Source organism: Nanorana parkeri, unplaced genomic scaffold (genome assembly GCF_000935625.1).
Source record: "Nanorana parkeri isolate BGI_ZX_2015 unplaced genomic scaffold, ASM93562v1 scaffold438, whole genome shotgun sequence".
NCBI classification, from domain to species: Eukaryota; Metazoa; Chordata; class Amphibia; order Anura; family Dicroglossidae; genus Nanorana; species Nanorana parkeri.
The window spans coordinates 443,471-459,881 of NW_017306706.1; the positions used below are offsets into that span (position 1 = coordinate 443,471).

A 16,411-nucleotide genomic window follows, 5' to 3' on the forward strand; every position below is an offset into this window, starting at 1 on the left:
TCTTTTCTATGAACATAAACCTTCGTTCTATCTGTTTACACTATAGCTCTTCTTGGGTATAATTTACTGAAGAATGTGACCATTTTTCTGAGCCTGGGGTTTGTTCCCCAGCTACTAATATCTAAAGTCCACATGCTGCTAAAAACCTCCTCTAAAAACACCCAGCACTTGAAAACACAAGGCTCTCAGTACTTTGATCTGTGAACTTTCGGTTAGTATCAGCAGGTCAAAATCACTATTGTCTCTGTCATTTCAAGATCAGTAATCTCATCTGGAGCTTTACTGAAATTCTACCTGGTGTTCCACAGAAAAAATGAATCTAAGATACAGAGGGATAACATGAGAATGCAATAGAAGATTCTTAATATTGTATGCACGGTTATTTTTCAATCTGATATAATTTTGTCTAAAGTTTAATTATACATGAGTGTGACATGAGCAAAACACCTGTGTGAGAAGGCACTGAGAAAATGAGCCATTCTTTCCATACTGGTCCTGGGTCAGCAAAGTTGCATCTGCTCATTGAGTTGTTGCCCTAAAATGATTGTGTGCATGAGTTTCCCCTCAGATTTCTCTACCATTTTTTTTTAGTTTGTGATAGAGGTTCTTTAAGTTTGTGTGATATATTTAACTTTTTGAAGTGTTATTTCATAATGTAAAATTACATTTTCTTCTATATTGCTGTGGGATTGTCGCTTGTCGAGTTTGGCAAGGAAACAAAGCAATAAAAGATATTAAGCTAGCTATATAAGGACAGAAACGCTGAAATGGAAAGGCAAACACAAAATAAGAAAAGTGCAGCATTGCTCTAAATCAATAGCTGCATTTCAAGTAATGGAAAGTCAGTGACTTGCTACCATTGGAGGCCCTGAAATGTAAACAATTTTTTGGGAAACCCAACTTATGTAATGATGTTAAAACTGAGCTCCAGGCAGATATAAAATACATAAATTAATGCAGGTATGTATTTGCTAACAAATTATTAAATCTATTTTTTATGAATAGCAGTGTCATTTACTGAATTTGGATCATCAGCTAACAAGGGACATGCTGATAATAGGAGAGCAGAGTGACAGAAAGATTAGCTTATCAGTTTGCTGTTTCTCCTTTCACTATACAGTCACAGTTTATAGGAGGGACAAGACTTGAACTTGTTAACTTAACTCCAGCAAAGACGGTCAAAGCTCACTCCTGTGATGGACTACGAACCCAATACAAATTAGTAAACTAAACGTGAGATTATGGTCCATCATGGGAGTGAGCTTGGAGCGGTGGCTACTTTACAACAAACACAGGGATCATGGGGAACAAAAGTAGCCACCCTCCAGAAAGAAATGTTACCACCCACCCACCTACACGATTGGATGGGAAGCCTAGAAAGCCGAATCCATGCTCCCTTGCAGCTTTCCAGGCACTGAGGACTGTGGGTGTTATGTAAGAAATGTAAGTGGCAAGTGCTGTTGCACTCTGTATTGCTGAGCTGATCACATAGAGATCTTTGTGATCTTTCCACCAGCTCAGTGACTAAAAACATGGTGCTTGCTGTTGTGGTTTCGGTGCTGTACCCTGTGCACAGCCTATGCCTGCAACCAAACTGTGCCATAGTGAGGAAAAGAAAATCTTCATAGTCGTTCTTACTTCAGTTTTACATGTACAGTTATTTTTTCAGTAACAAAAATGGTGCGCAGCTGTTATCACCAAGTTTATTGATGTGGTCACAGCAGTCTTGTATCAGAATCATAGTATTAAGAAATGCGTCAATATAAAGTCACCATGTACTGATTTTGTCTCCGTGCTTTTTTAAAGCCATGTTTATATACAACAAATTTCTCAATGGTGCTGATCTCCTCCAGCCTCTTAGTAGCCACTTCCTGTCTATGTTTATGTGCTTCAAAAGCAGCTGCCTGTCATTGCCTACAGCAGGCTTCCTTATGGTTAGCACTCATTCACACTAGAAAAGGCTGGCACGTACAGCTCTGTGCTGCGTGCACGGCCGTATCGGGCAGCTCCTGGGAAGGACAGGTGATGCTTGTGATTAGTAAGTAGCCCCCGTCCTCCTCTATGGGAGTACGCGGCTGTACGCCGCCCTATGCTCACCCGCCCTCCAAGTCAGTGCGGGTGTCCATACTCATACGCTGACAGGATGGATCAGTGTTCAAGCCAGGAAACACGCACCCATACGGACCTGCACTTGGGGTGAGTGTAGGGCGGCGTACGGCCACGTAGTCCCATAGAGAAGGATGAGGACCTTCACACGCAGCACCTGTCCTTCCCGGGAGCTGCCCGATATGCCCGTGCACGCAGTATGGAGCTGTACGGGCCGGCCTTTGCTAGTGTGAATGAAGGCTTAGGGTTGGGTTCGATGTTCGAGCCGAACGTGAGTTCGACTCGAACATCAGCAGTTCGTGTGTTTGGCGAACACATGAACTGTCAGGGTGTTTGGCGGGCTGTTCGCTCACCGAGCACCCCGCACATGGCACTGTGCCACAGGTTAGGTGCAAGACTTTGCCCAATCAGGGCACAGAGAACTGTGAGCGCCATGATTGGGCAAAGTCATGATGACTCTGCCCCATCATGGCTCACCTGTTACAACTGTAAACAGTTTGGAGGAGCCAGCTGTCCACCCAAATGTTTATGTTACCGATAGATGTTAAAACGCCATTCTGCAGCGGGTGAATGCTGCGAGCCGACGGGATGCGGTCGTCTTTTTTTATTATTATTTCTATTCATTTTTTATTGTTTTATTTATGCTCGGATCAACGGTCTGGTATGGAATTTTAGAGGGGACCCCAAATATTTCCCCCCCATTTTTGGGGGTGGGGTTCCTCCTTAAAATTCCTACCAGACCTTAAGGGCCTGGTATGACTTTAAATCCTTCGTGATGGGAGGCATAAACTGTACGTCCCGCCACAAACTGCTTAAATGACTGGCCACGTACACTGCACGTGACCAGTTATTTGCGGCTCTGTAATATAAATAAATGTTTTATACTATAATTATTATAAACAATTTCGAAAAAATAATAACAATCAAAACTTGTGAAAAAAGTGTTTTATTTATGTTTTTTCCCTCATTTTCTATATTTTATTCGAACTAAGCGAGGCATTAGATACACATGTTTAATAAAATTATATAGCCCCATCTGTCCTTTAAAAACAATATATCATATGTGTGGGTACATTTATTAGGAAAGTATATTACTGCCATGGAAGAATCACACAGCAAAAATTTTTTAAAGTGTGTCAGTCATTTATGAACAAAAACTGAAACAAGCTCAGTCATGAAGGGGTTAAGTGGGAACCCCCACACACTTTTTTATTTGTTTTGTTTTTGCATGGGGTCCCTTCTAAAATTCCTACCAGACCTTGAGGGTCTTGTATTGTTTGGGAGGGGGAAGTGCACGGTTTAAAATTTGTTTTAATTGTTTTCTTTAGAAATGTCAGTTTTGCTGCAGCAGGTTTTTTACACTGTACAGATGCGCCACTTTACAGGCAGGTTAAGGGGACCCCCCAGGCACGATATTTAAAGGATTTTTTTCATTTTTATTGTTACCCTTTAAGTGATGTTAAAAAATAACTGCTCCTTTAAAAACTGTGCTTTTTAAACGTTTTTTTTCATTGATTCATGTCCCCCAGGGCAGTACCCAGATCCCCATACACTTTTTGTGGCCAATAACTTGCATATAAGCCCTCTTAAAGGGGACAATTGTTTTTGAAAGTTCCACCCCAAAGACTTGCATTAAGTTTATATTCAAACTTTTTGGATGTTCTAAAGTTCGAATTCGAACTGAGCTTGGGCCTGTTCGGCCCATCACTACTTATGGTAACCATGGCAGAAGATGCCTGCACAATGAGCATTGGCACATCTGTTTATGGTCTCCACTGTAAGTAAATATGACAACATGACTATGCTAGAGATCAGTTGGAATGCAGGGCCAGAGCTTTGTCACTCTATAACAGGATGTGCCTTAAAAAGGCTTTTATAGAAGGATTACCAATTATTATTTTAATAAAAACTGCATATTTAAAAAGACTGAAAATGATAATTAAAGCTACCTAAATATGGTAAATATTAAATGAGATGCTAGTGGTTGGGTTTAGACCATTTTAAAGTATTGTAATACATACATACAAATAAACAGATACCAACTATAACTATATTTTTTGTATTTCTGTTTATTAGGTTATTTCCAAGTCTCAGCATCATTACAGAGCTAACACATCCAGCAAACATGAGATTCATGCAATTTAGGGCCAAGGACTGTTATTCATTAGCTCTTTCCAAGTTGGAGAAGGTAAGCAGGGGAGTCCCTACACTTTTTGCCACCAGAGGTTGGGAATGGGGGGAAGGGGGTGCTGGTGGTGTGCGGTCCAGGAGGTGGGGTCGTTTTTAAGGGGACTGCTGACGGTGGGGGGGATGGGTGCTGGAAGTGCACGTTATGGAAATGGGGTGGGGTGGTGATGCACTGTATCTCTGGCTCTGTCTGGCACCCCGCACAGCTCACTGACATCACTGGTTGACAAGAGCTCGACAGGATGCCAGTCAGATCATCCCACTCAGCTCCTGGCAGCCGGTGACATCAGTGAGCTGGACAGGATGCAGGATAGAGTGTCACAGTTTGCCAAGAGCTCTTAGTAACCTGGCATGCTCTGGCCAGAACCTGACACCCCCCTCCCCATATGTCCCAATGAGATGCCGTCTGAGGTAGCCAACTTAGGCTGCCTCATTACAGGGATGGCCCTAAAGGTAAGTGTAAATAAAACCCACATATTTAGGAGGGGTTTGGATTATTTTTATAGTTCCTATCTTACTGAAATTCAGAGAACTATGCTTCGACAAACAGAGGTTAATATATATTTTTAGTTAGCTCATTTTTGTATTGTACACTGAAACATTTAGACTTTATACCACTTTATACCATTTAGCTCCTGGCGTTCTAGTACTGAGATCCTTACAGAAGTTTTGGAGTGCCCCTGTTACAAATATTATTACTACTGAGTTTTGTTCACAAAATGTATAGTCAATTATTTGTTTGTACAGTGGTAAAAGAGGTCAGTTTGATGGGTTTTTCTTTTAGGAATGTGTGTTCTCATATCGTAAATCCCAAATAGAAGATAGTGCAATGTTATGTGATCCTTCAACTACCTGCCAGTCAAATTGTAATATTCATCATGCATAAATATAATAGAGAAAAGATCACTATTTTAGATAGACCCTTTTAGATGATGCTCTGCATCATTTGACTTTGTGCCCTTGGTGAAATCAAATATCACAATGAATAGGTCAGGGTTTTAGAGGGGACATCACCATACTAGGCAGAACCAGAATACAAAGAAGAGGTGTGTTACAGGTACACCATTCTTAGGTTAAATGACAGGTTGCATTGGTGCTTATACTGTGCACATGTGAAGTGCTCTAAATACAGTAAATGTGTTTTTAAACTTCATTGGGAATGTATTAGATAGAAAGCACAAGGCTTTTGCATCCTTTATCTCTTTGAGCTGCCGCTTATATTATGTCTGTATATAATCCATAAATGAATAAAATCCTGCATGACCGTACTTAGTTAATATGGTCCATTGAAAAAGCTAAATATTTCTCCATTAAGGTGAAGTGAAAAAATACAAAATATGGAGGTACACAAAAGATAAAGCACTGCAAGTGGAAAAACTGTAAATAACTTATACACTGATCAATGATTGTGGTGAAACATTTGTTTGGCACTTTTATATTGCATTGTTTTGTATTTTAATGTTGATGCATTGAACTCTGCATTTTTCCTTTGGAACAGAGATGGATTGCACTTGTGCACTTTAAAATTATTTTTCATGGTTTATAATACTGCATTTTTGTAAATTAGGTAGAGCTTTATTGTATTCATGTATGGTGAATATTGCAATTTTACTGGTAGGTAATTTAAGTATTACATAGAACTGTACTAATTTATTTGTATGTCCTTTATGATTTTTAACTGGAAGTACTGGCTGAATAGTTATTATTTCTTCTATTAAGGATTTGCAAGTGCAATATTCTATATTAAGTTGTAAAGCACAACTGAACTTTCAGTAGTAATTACCGAAATATATTTCAGGTGCAGCAAAACAAAAAAGTGCAACAAGACTAAAGCTTGCCATACAATTTACAACCATCGCACGACTTGAGTCGTGCAATGGTTGTAAAGTAATTAAAAGCTCATACGATCTGCCCATCTTGGACAGGCAGATCGTACTTGTGATGACTCCAATGCCGCATGGGCAGTGTGCATTTGTCTCCCGAGAACGCAACTAACCCGCCGACAATCGTACGATTCTCGGCGGGTTTTCAAGCCTGCTCGGGAGACAAAAGATGTGCGACCGCACAATAGAAACGGTCATACGCCTTCCATACACCTGCCGATTATTGTACGACCGCGGGAATTCCCGCGATTATCGTACAATAACCGGCGGGTGTATGGGCACCTTTACAGTTTTTTTCTTTCTAAATCAGCCACAACCTGTTAGAAAAGCTTTCCCCCTGCCATTATATTGTCAAGTAGGGATCACTGGATATTCTACTTGGAGAAGCAGTGATCTCTTTGCCAAAGTTTTTGTCTGGTCTGGAATGCACTGGAACGTATAAAAATGGATCACAAATGCACTGGAACGCAGTGGAACACATCTGTAGGACCATTTTAAGCAAAAAAAAAAAATCCAAACGCGGCAAAAACGCAATGCACTCCATTCCAGATCTGGTCCAGAAAATGGTGTGAACCTGCCCTAGAGAGGAGTAGATCAAATGTTACTTAAAGATAATTAAAAACGCACAGTTACATAGTAGGTGAGGCTGAATAAAGCCACAGGTCCACCGAGTTCAACCTATATATTAGATGTGTGTATGTGTGTGTGTGTGTGTGTGTGCTACTAGCAATTCCCATAACCCTGAGTATTATGTAAACTGAGGAACTCATCTAAGTGTTTTCTGCTCATACAGCTAACTGCAGAAGTGAATTCCACATTTTTGCCCTTCTCACAATAAAAAACCCTTACGCAGTCTGAGATTATGCCGCATCCCCTACAATTTCTTGTTGTGCCCTTGCATCTTCCCTAAAGTTTAAGTAGTGTATTCCCAGCACTACTGTCCCCATTGATGAGTAGATTGCAATCATGTCACCTTTTAAGTGTCTCTTCTCCAAGGAGAACAAATTTAATTTTTTTAAGTTGATCTTGATATTTTAGGCCTTACCTTATCAATTTAGTCAGCACATCCTGTATAATGTGCTTCAGCTAAAGTGGTATTTGCAAAGAAAATTATTGCTGCTTAATGACACATCCATTCCCCACAGGATTTTGTTTGTAAACAAAACAGCTGAGGCATCCCAAGTTACATAATTGACCACATATGGTCGTGGCCAATGGCATCAGACAGATGGCAGGGTACACTCCCCATTCTGAGGGTACATTGCTTTGTATAATTCAGGAGGACAGTAAGTTTGCTGCCGCTCCCTTTCCTTACCAGCCAGGATAAGGGTCTGGTATGGATTTTGGGGGACACTGTTTTTTATTGGACTGGTAAGTTTCAGGAGGGGGGGTCCAAATTCATATTGGACTCTTAATCTGGATGAGGGTCTGGTGTAGATGTGTTTAGGGACTCTGTGCAAAAAAAGAAAAAAGTGGGGTTCCCCACGGCAGGTCAGGATAGGGAGGGGTAGTGAGCATGAATTCATCCCACTCCTGAAAGAAAACAGGCCTTTTGTCCTGTGGACAAGAGCCTAATTCCCACATACTTAGTCCAATGGATGTGGGGGCCTACCTGGGGACATTTATCAGAATCTAAAGGTGCCCTTTAGGATAAGATATTTATGTAAATAAATACATCCACTGCATGACAAAATCATTTACCAAAGTCCACGGTCTGTTGCTGAGTTTTGTTTTGTGAATTCTGTCACAACTCTCAACTTACCTGTATCAATTGCACGGATCCTTGCACTCGCAGCATATCAGTACTTGGCTCTCTTGTCAGTGACTTGTGTCCTATAACTTCCCACATAAAAATAATGAGGCGTCTTGCTTCGTGTTATAGACAGGCAATACATCCCTTCTGCCACACCTCCTGACATCACTTCCTGTTTGATCACTATAAAGCTGGAAGGTTCCAGAGAGAGAGAGAGTGCTCAGTTGTTTCAGAGCTATCCACAGTGTGGGCCAGTTGCTAGCCATGTGATCCCAGTTACCTGACCTTTGCTAAATTTATTGACTCTGATCCTTTGCTACCTGCCCTGACCTTATGCTTCATTTAACTATGATTATTGGATTTACCCTTTTGTACCACATTATTGGAATATGTGCCTGATTCATCTCCTGAGTATGCTATCCCAAGGAGTGTGCCCCTGCTATTGGGCTCTGCATATCCAATTAGTGACAAATGCATATTGCTAATTCATTTGTTCCTAGCTGTCATCCAATCATCCAATGTGAATTAAACTGCTTCTTTCAATTATTGGATTGAACACCACAATCTCTACAACAAAGCAGTATGTGTGAATGCACCTTGAAAAAAAAAAATCTTTGAAAGTGTAACACCTCTCTTGAGCAGATTATAATATACTGTAGGTATTAGCATTATTATAATTGAGAGAACTTTTTTGTATCAAGATGACAAAAAAATCTAAATTGAAAATAAAGTCAATATATTTATCCCTTTAAATAATTGCTCTTTTTTGTGAAATCAATAAGCAATTGTTGGTCTTACAAATGAACTGGGCTATAGAAAAAAAAAGCAATTTTTGAAGCTGCTGTGCTTGTATGAATGAGCTTGTCAAATATTAATAAGAGGCCATATACTAATTTTTTCACATTATGCTCAACCACATCCTTGATTTACAAGCAATTAAACAGGTTTGAAGGCGATCTAAATTTGTCCAATTAATTATTTATCCAAATGTGTAATGAAATAGCTGGGCGGCTAATGGACTGGAGAGCTTAACATTCATTTTCCCATCTGTTGCTTGGTATAAATGGCACTTTTGGTGACAATAAGTTGCAGATGAATCACCTTGAAATTATCTTAATTTCCTGCCTTTAATTACAGCTAAACATTTAAGGCTTCCACGTTAAACAACACTTCTGATTTGTCCTGTTGTGGCTTGTAGGAGTAAGTGATAAATAACTTTAGGTTCAAGGCTATAAATGTTTAATTTCATGGAGTAAACTTTTTTTCAAGCATTTTCGTGAATTTTTCTACAGATACTATCATTCCCTTTATCATATTGTGAGAGTCATTTACTAAAGTGCAAATATGTGGGTGCACAAGACAAATTCATTTAAAACAACATAATCTTTAAGAAAAGCAAGAACTTACTACATTACTTAAATTACTTTTCCTGGATATATCAAGATAATGTGTTATTTTGTATTTGACTTAATTTTTAAGCAGGTTCATGCAAAACTACCATTCCACTTTTGGGTGGGTGCTGGGGAGTTAAAGCGTACCTTTACTTTATCTGAACTGATCAAATTAACAGGTTTGTTTGCCAGCTAGCATTACTAGGAGATGATACATCCCCTTCCTAAACTTCTCAGGTGTCTTAAAGTGACTCTGTCATGAGGGTAGTCCGAGGGCTGCCATTGTTATTTTTCTTCTGAAAGTATTAGTTGCTTAGCTGTGTCTGACTTAAAGCTGAACTCCAAGTAACAACATTTATTTATACTATATAGGCATTCTCTGTTTGAAAGAGTGGCAGTGTTGTGATGTGGAATGGAATGAATGTTCCAAAAGCAATTATTTTTATAAAATTTGTTCTATCTGTGTATACGCTCCGCCCAGCTGTCAGAAGTAGACTGTCAGCCAGCCAATGGCCGGCCTTTCGGACAGCTTCGGCTTTCACCGCTGCTCAGTCGAGCCGAGGCATATGCCTTCGCCTCGACTGAGCCGCTCGGCCAACTTCGGGAGCTGTATGGGCTATAGTGAATAACCCGTACATCAGCCCTTCGGTTCTACCGAACCGAAGGGGTCCTGGGGCCGAAGCTAGCCGAAGGATCAGCCGAAACTACGGCTAGATCCTTCGGCAGCTTAGTCAATAGACCCCCTAGTGTGTTTTTTGGGGGCAGTGTCTTATTTTCGGGGAAATACGGTACATAGGGAATGTGGTGTAACCTAATTAGGGTGCAGTTCCTATTTCCTGTTTTTAAGGAAATTTCCTTTTAAGAAGAAAATTGATTTTTCAGTTAAAATTACAGATTTTGCCAAAACAAAACTCTTAGTTTTGCTTGGATGAAATTTGCTTTTAGAAAAAAAAAATCAACTATTTAGTTATCTTTAATTAGAGTAATATGGGGTTCTATTTAGAGTAGCTTAGTTGATTTATTGTTATTTGTGTTTTCTTTCCTTTTTTGTTTGATTTTTAATTTTGTAATGCCACATTTTTGGTTTACTTTTTTTTGCTTTCTTTTTCATTCTTTCTGTAAAAGTAAAATAATGGGGGGGGGGGGCTTTTTTGGCACAAGAACAGTTCCACGATAGTTGAAAGGTGCTTCCATAACACTCATGAGCTACTGTATTAAAAGCCCATTGGCCCCTAAAAACCCCCCCAAAACAAAACAACTTTTTCCTTTCCATTGGCTGCAATGTTTTTAGCTGGAATAAAGAAATGTCACCAAAATCTCATTTTTTTTTACAATGTTTTGGCAAAAAATGACTCAACACAATTTTTTTAACATTTCTTTTTATTGTTTTTTTTTTTTTGTAAACTCCATTTACTCCATTGCTATGATATAGTTGGGCTTACAAGCCCCCTATGTAATAGCATATTTGGTGGTGACAGGTACTCTTTAAGACCTCTAATGTCACCTTCCACTGCAAAAAAAGCTATTCAAGTACAGATCATGTTTGAATCACTTGAAAGCTCTGAATAGCTAGAGAAGCCACGGAAATGACAGCTTAGGAATCAGCATAGCTTCTGGGACTGTTCATCAGGGGGGAGATCGGAGAATGAATGTTCTCCACTCCCTCTCCCTTCTCCCCACAGACACCCTTGATGCTGGTCTCGGGCCTGCAGAAGAGGCAGTTGTGGGATGTCAGGCAGGGAGGCATGCTTCACTGCCCCTTGGAAGCAAACCGGTGGCAGTCCACTGTCCCTGCGAACACGCACATAGTAAGGTAAACAAGCGTTGTGTGCGCCATAGTACGAAAACATTGATTGTGCTACACATGATAGGTAACACCGCATGCACCAGAGTGAGAGCAATAATTCTAAGGCCAATATGTATGGTTAACTCCAAACTGATCAATTGTACAGGCTTTTAAATGGACATTTTAGGGTACCGTATTTTTTCGCCGTTTGAATTGTTGAGGTATCTTATTACTTGGCATAACCTCATCTTTTATATTTTATAACAAAATTAATATTATTTAGTATTTTGGGCCACTAAAAGTAAAAGTGTAATTTTTACTGAAATTTTGGGTTTGATATACCGTATATACTCGAGTATAAGCCGTCCCGAATATAAGCCGAGGTACCTAATTTTAGCAAAAAAAACTGGGAAAAAGTATTGACCCGAATATAAGCCGAGGGTGGGAAATGAGGCAGCTACTGGTAGATAGATACCAATAAAATTACATTAATATTTATTTAAAAGAAAAATAACCTAGCTCTGTAAGTGGAAAAGGGGGTACAGGGCTACATATCATGTACTACGGATCATTTAACCCATTCATATTAGCAGAGGATAATTGTAAATCTATTGTTCAGTGCACTCTATATGTAGTATATAGTACATGTACATATAGAGTGCCTGCAACAATACATTTACAATGATCCTCTGCTAACATGAATGGGTTAAATGATCCATAGTACAGGGCTACATACAGATCATTTAATACATTCATGTTAGTATCATTGTAAATGTATTGTCTGCACTGTATTAGCAGTATATACTCTATATAGAGTATATACTGCTAATACAGTGCAGACAATACATTTACAATGATCCTCTGCTAACATGAATGGGTTAAATGATCCATAGTACAGGGCTACATACAGATCATTTAATACATTCATGTTAGTATCATTGTAAATGTATTGTCTGCACTGTATTAGCAGTATATACTCTATATAGAGTATATACTGCTAATACAGTGCAGACAATACATTTACAATGATCCTCTGCTAACATGAATGGGTTAAATGATCCGTAGTACATGATATGTAGCCCTGTACCCCCTTTTCCACTTACAGAGCTAGGTTATTTTTCTTTTAAATAAATATTAATGTAATTTTATTGGTATCTATCTACCAGTAGCTGCCTCATTTCCCACCCTCGGCTTATATTCGGGTCAATACTTTTTCCCAGTTTTTTTTGCTAAAATTAGGTACCTCGGCTTATATTCGGGACGGCTTATACTCGAGTATATACGGTAGTTGTGCCAATATCAAGTAACATACAAATTTGGAATGGCTGCCATTTTATTCTACAAGGTCTGTGATTTCAGAAAATATATAACTCTTGGGGTTCTAGGTAAGTTTCAGTCCTAAAATGTGTCCTAAAAAGTGCAAAAAACGCCTTGGCAGCGAAAGCGTTAAAGTGTATTTCCACGTTTCCAGCCAAATTTGGATAACACCTATTTTCTAATTGTTAGATGTTCTCATTCACATACTATAAGCTAAAAAAAATGCTTGCTGTTTAAATTGCTTATAGTTGGATTAAGGTTTCTTAAGGGTTAAACGTTCTACTTGCTTCTCCTTTGTAATGTTAGAAGGAACTTTGAGGGGTGAGGGGTTAAAGGAAAACAGCCCTGGCTGTTAATGAAATTAACTAGAGAAACACAACCCTCAAATTTCAATCCAAAGTCTTTCTATAAGGACAAATAACAGTGAAGGTGCTCAAAAAAACCTCTGAAATCAGTCATGTTGCCTGCTGCAACAAAACATCTAAAAAGGTAAGAAATTACAAAATATATTTTTCAGTATGTTGTGTGAATAGGAACACATAACAAACATTTAGAGGGATTTTCTCAAATTTGACTGCAAAAGGGGAAATACACTTTAACCTATCCATAATTATGGGGAAGAGCATGACATCATAGCTCATCTTTATAATATAATAGCTGCTCTGGAAGGGCTGAACAAGTAGTTCCTAAAGGGCATCCTTGCTGCTGAAGTCCTTGAGGAAAATAAGCAATTGATGTTTTGGTGGATACTAACTTAGCTTTCAAATGCAAATCACTGTAATACTTTGAGTTAGTCCTGCTTTCATTAACTAAATTAATTAATTTATTGAATTAATCAATAAATACAGAATTCAGCATTGTGGTTAGCAACATATTCAACTCCATTTTCTGAGAACAATGATGGCCATCAGTGAAATATGAAATTTTGCTAATGGGAATTTAAAAAAAATAGAAAATGAAGCTCATCTCTTTGTGAAGCACTACCATTTTCATATACTGCATATTCGCAGATGTTATGCAGATTGTTGAACAAAAGACACAAAGCAATATTGTTTGTTGCTTTTTTGTATTATATTATGCTGTGCTGATCATTCATCCAAAGCTATTAGGTGTTTTCTATACAATACTATTCCATAGCATGTTTTGTTTTCCTTTCTTTGTCATGTTATTTTTGTTTCAGAAAGAACGTGAGCGGGGGTCTAATCTGGCATTTATGTTTCGCCTTCCATTTGCTGCTGGCAGAGTATTCAGCATCAGCATGTTAGACACACTCTTGTATCAGGTAATGTAAAAAGAAGCAAGATACTATGGGATGAAAAACTGATGTTACCATTTGCTTTGCTTAACTCTCTGTTGGAGAATATAACCCATTTTCTTCACATGCATTCCTTATATTAACCACTTAAAGTCCGGGGTGTTAAACCCCCTTCCCATCCAGGCCATTTTTCAGTATTCAGAGCGGCAGTATTTTGGCTGACATTTATTCCGTCATGCAACGCTGTACGGAAATTCATTTTATACCCTTTTTTGGGGACAGATAGAGCTTTCTTTTGGTGGTATTTAATCACCACTACGGTTTTTATTTTTTACTATATTAACCTCTTGCCGTCCGCCCGTAGTAAAAAAACGGACGGACGGCACTGCTGCATTTGCGGGTTGCCGTCTCCAGACGGCAATTATTTTCTGCTCGCGCGCGCCATTACAGAAAATTCAAAAAATAAACTGTTTCCCCTATATTAAATTCTAAAACATGTATTATTTCCCAATTTTTTTGTAAAAGATAAAAGACGGGGTCACGTCGGGTAAAAAGACAAACATGTCATGCCTTAAAATTGCGCACGCACGCGAAACCTCAAAATTGGCCATAGGCTTTTACCGCTCATCAGTTTAGTGTTATCAGTGATTCATGGCCCTAAAATGATTGCTCTAACTCCGATGTTCACGGTGATATGTAACATGTGTAGCGCAATTGTCGTTTTCGCGCGCTGACGCATCTGACACACATTTACGTTTATATGTGCGTAAACGTAAGGGGAGGGACTTAAACATTTGGGGGGTTTACTTTTTTATTTGTGACTTTTATTTTTTTTAACTTTTTTTATTCATATAAAAAAATTTCACTTATTGTTAGTGCTATTACATAGGGGGATACAATCCCCCTAAATATTAGCAAAGGCACTCTGACAGGTCCTTTTTATGGAGACATTAGGGGTCTCTAGGACCCCTAATGTCACCTGGTGACCCCAAAAGAAGCTGATGAAGCAGAGATCTGCTTCATCAGCTTCTTCTCTCTGGCTATAGCAGCCAGATGACTGACAGGTAAATGCGGGCGTGATGCAATACACATCACTTCTGCATTCACAGCACGGAGGGATCGTTTGTATTTGAAACAGCCGTTAACGGCTGTAAAAACGAGCGGGTATTTCCTGCACACGCGCTAGGGGGCGCACGCGAGCAAGAAAAAAATGCCGTCTAGAGACGGCTACCCGCTGATGCGAGTCTGCCGTCCATCCGTTTTTTCTTAACGGGCGGAAGGCAGAAGGTTAAAGACTAAGTTTATTTTATATTAATTTCATCTTGGTAGACCAGAGCACATTAATATTGTTATTATTATTATTATTGACACAAATTAAAAAATATAAATGAGAACCTTTATGGGAATTGTAATGGTATACACATCCACCGAAAAACAACAAATAAAAAAGATAAGTGCCACTAAAACAGTGTTTTGTAAGGTATAGGTACACCACAGTGAAGTCCCACGTCATTCAATCTTCCATGTGTCCTTTAAAATGTCCAGCATCAGTGAGCAGCACCATCACCAAATTATACACAGATCATCTTACCAGACACAAATGTGTCCAATTCATAGGTCAGACTGTGTTCATTACAGGTTTTCCCAGGGTAACAATTAATTCAGACTACGATGAGTACTCCATCTCCATCTAGAACCACACACTTGCATTTTCTCCCCACCAGCTCCTCTGTTGTTACATGTTGCCACTCTCAGCCCAACTATACAGGCATTGGAAGCAAAAACTTTAATGGTGCAACCAGGGCCGGACTGGGAAAAAAAATAGGCCCAGGCATTTTAGACTGAGCAGCCCAATCACTTGACAAATGACAGGCCCCACCCCTAACAACAGGGGGCGGAGCCAAACACAGAAGCGCAATCGAGGGGCAGGGCCGGGCACTAATAAGTACCGGAGGGCTACAGCTGACACACAAACCTTGCTACAACCAATACACAAACCTTACAATAATATAGGAAGCTTGCTATAGAGAATATCTGTAAAAAAAGTCAAGGCAACTGGACTTGCTGTATTTTTCTTGAAGACGTTTCACTGGACATCTGACCAGCTTTCTCAATTCAGAAATTTCTCTAGATCTCAGAAGTTGGAACTTTTGATAGAACTTCGATAGAGCTTTTCTCCTCCTGATTAGCTGCAGAGAGGATCGTGGCAGTGCAGTGTTTGTGCTGATGTCCCCGCCAGTGGTGTATTCTGGTTTGGGGCTGCCCTAGGCAAGTCAAAACTCGGGCGCCCCCCACACACTAAATTTACCCCACCCGGCTGTGGTCTCAGGTGGGCTCTAACCACAGATCCTGCAAAGCCCCCCCGAGACCCGGCTGAGCCCTTCACAGATCCTGCACAGCCCCCCTGAGAGCCTGCAGTCTCAGGGGGCTATGCAGGATCTGTGGTTGGCTCTGCCCACCATATACCTCACAGAGCTCACCACAGAAGCCCCCTTGAGACCCAGCAAAGCCCCCCACAGATCCTGCAGAGACCCCCTGATACCCTGCAGGATATCAGGGGGGCTCTGCAGGATCTGTACCCCCCCACATATCCTGCAGGATCTCAGGGGGGCTTTGCAGGCTGCAGAGCCCCCTATGGATCCTGCAAAGCCCACAACAGATCCTGCAAAGCCCCCTGAGACCCGGCAACCCCCCCCCGCATATCCTGCAGGATCTCAGGGGGGCTCTGCAGGA

General features: G+C 40.0%; 1 protein-coding gene across 1 annotated transcript in view; it reads left to right on the forward strand.

Annotated features, from left to right (window-relative positions):
* Positions 1–16,411, forward strand: part of LOC108790014 (potassium channel subfamily T member 2-like) — a 424,109-nt gene that overhangs the window by 324,276 nt on the left and 83,422 nt on the right. The window contains exons 22-23 of the mRNA XM_018560180.1: positions 4,183–4,294; positions 13,604–13,705. Of these exons, the coding sequence (XP_018415682.1) occupies positions 4,183–4,294; positions 13,604–13,705 (214 nt within the window). The remainder of the gene's footprint in view (positions 1–4,182; positions 4,295–13,603; positions 13,706–16,411) is intronic.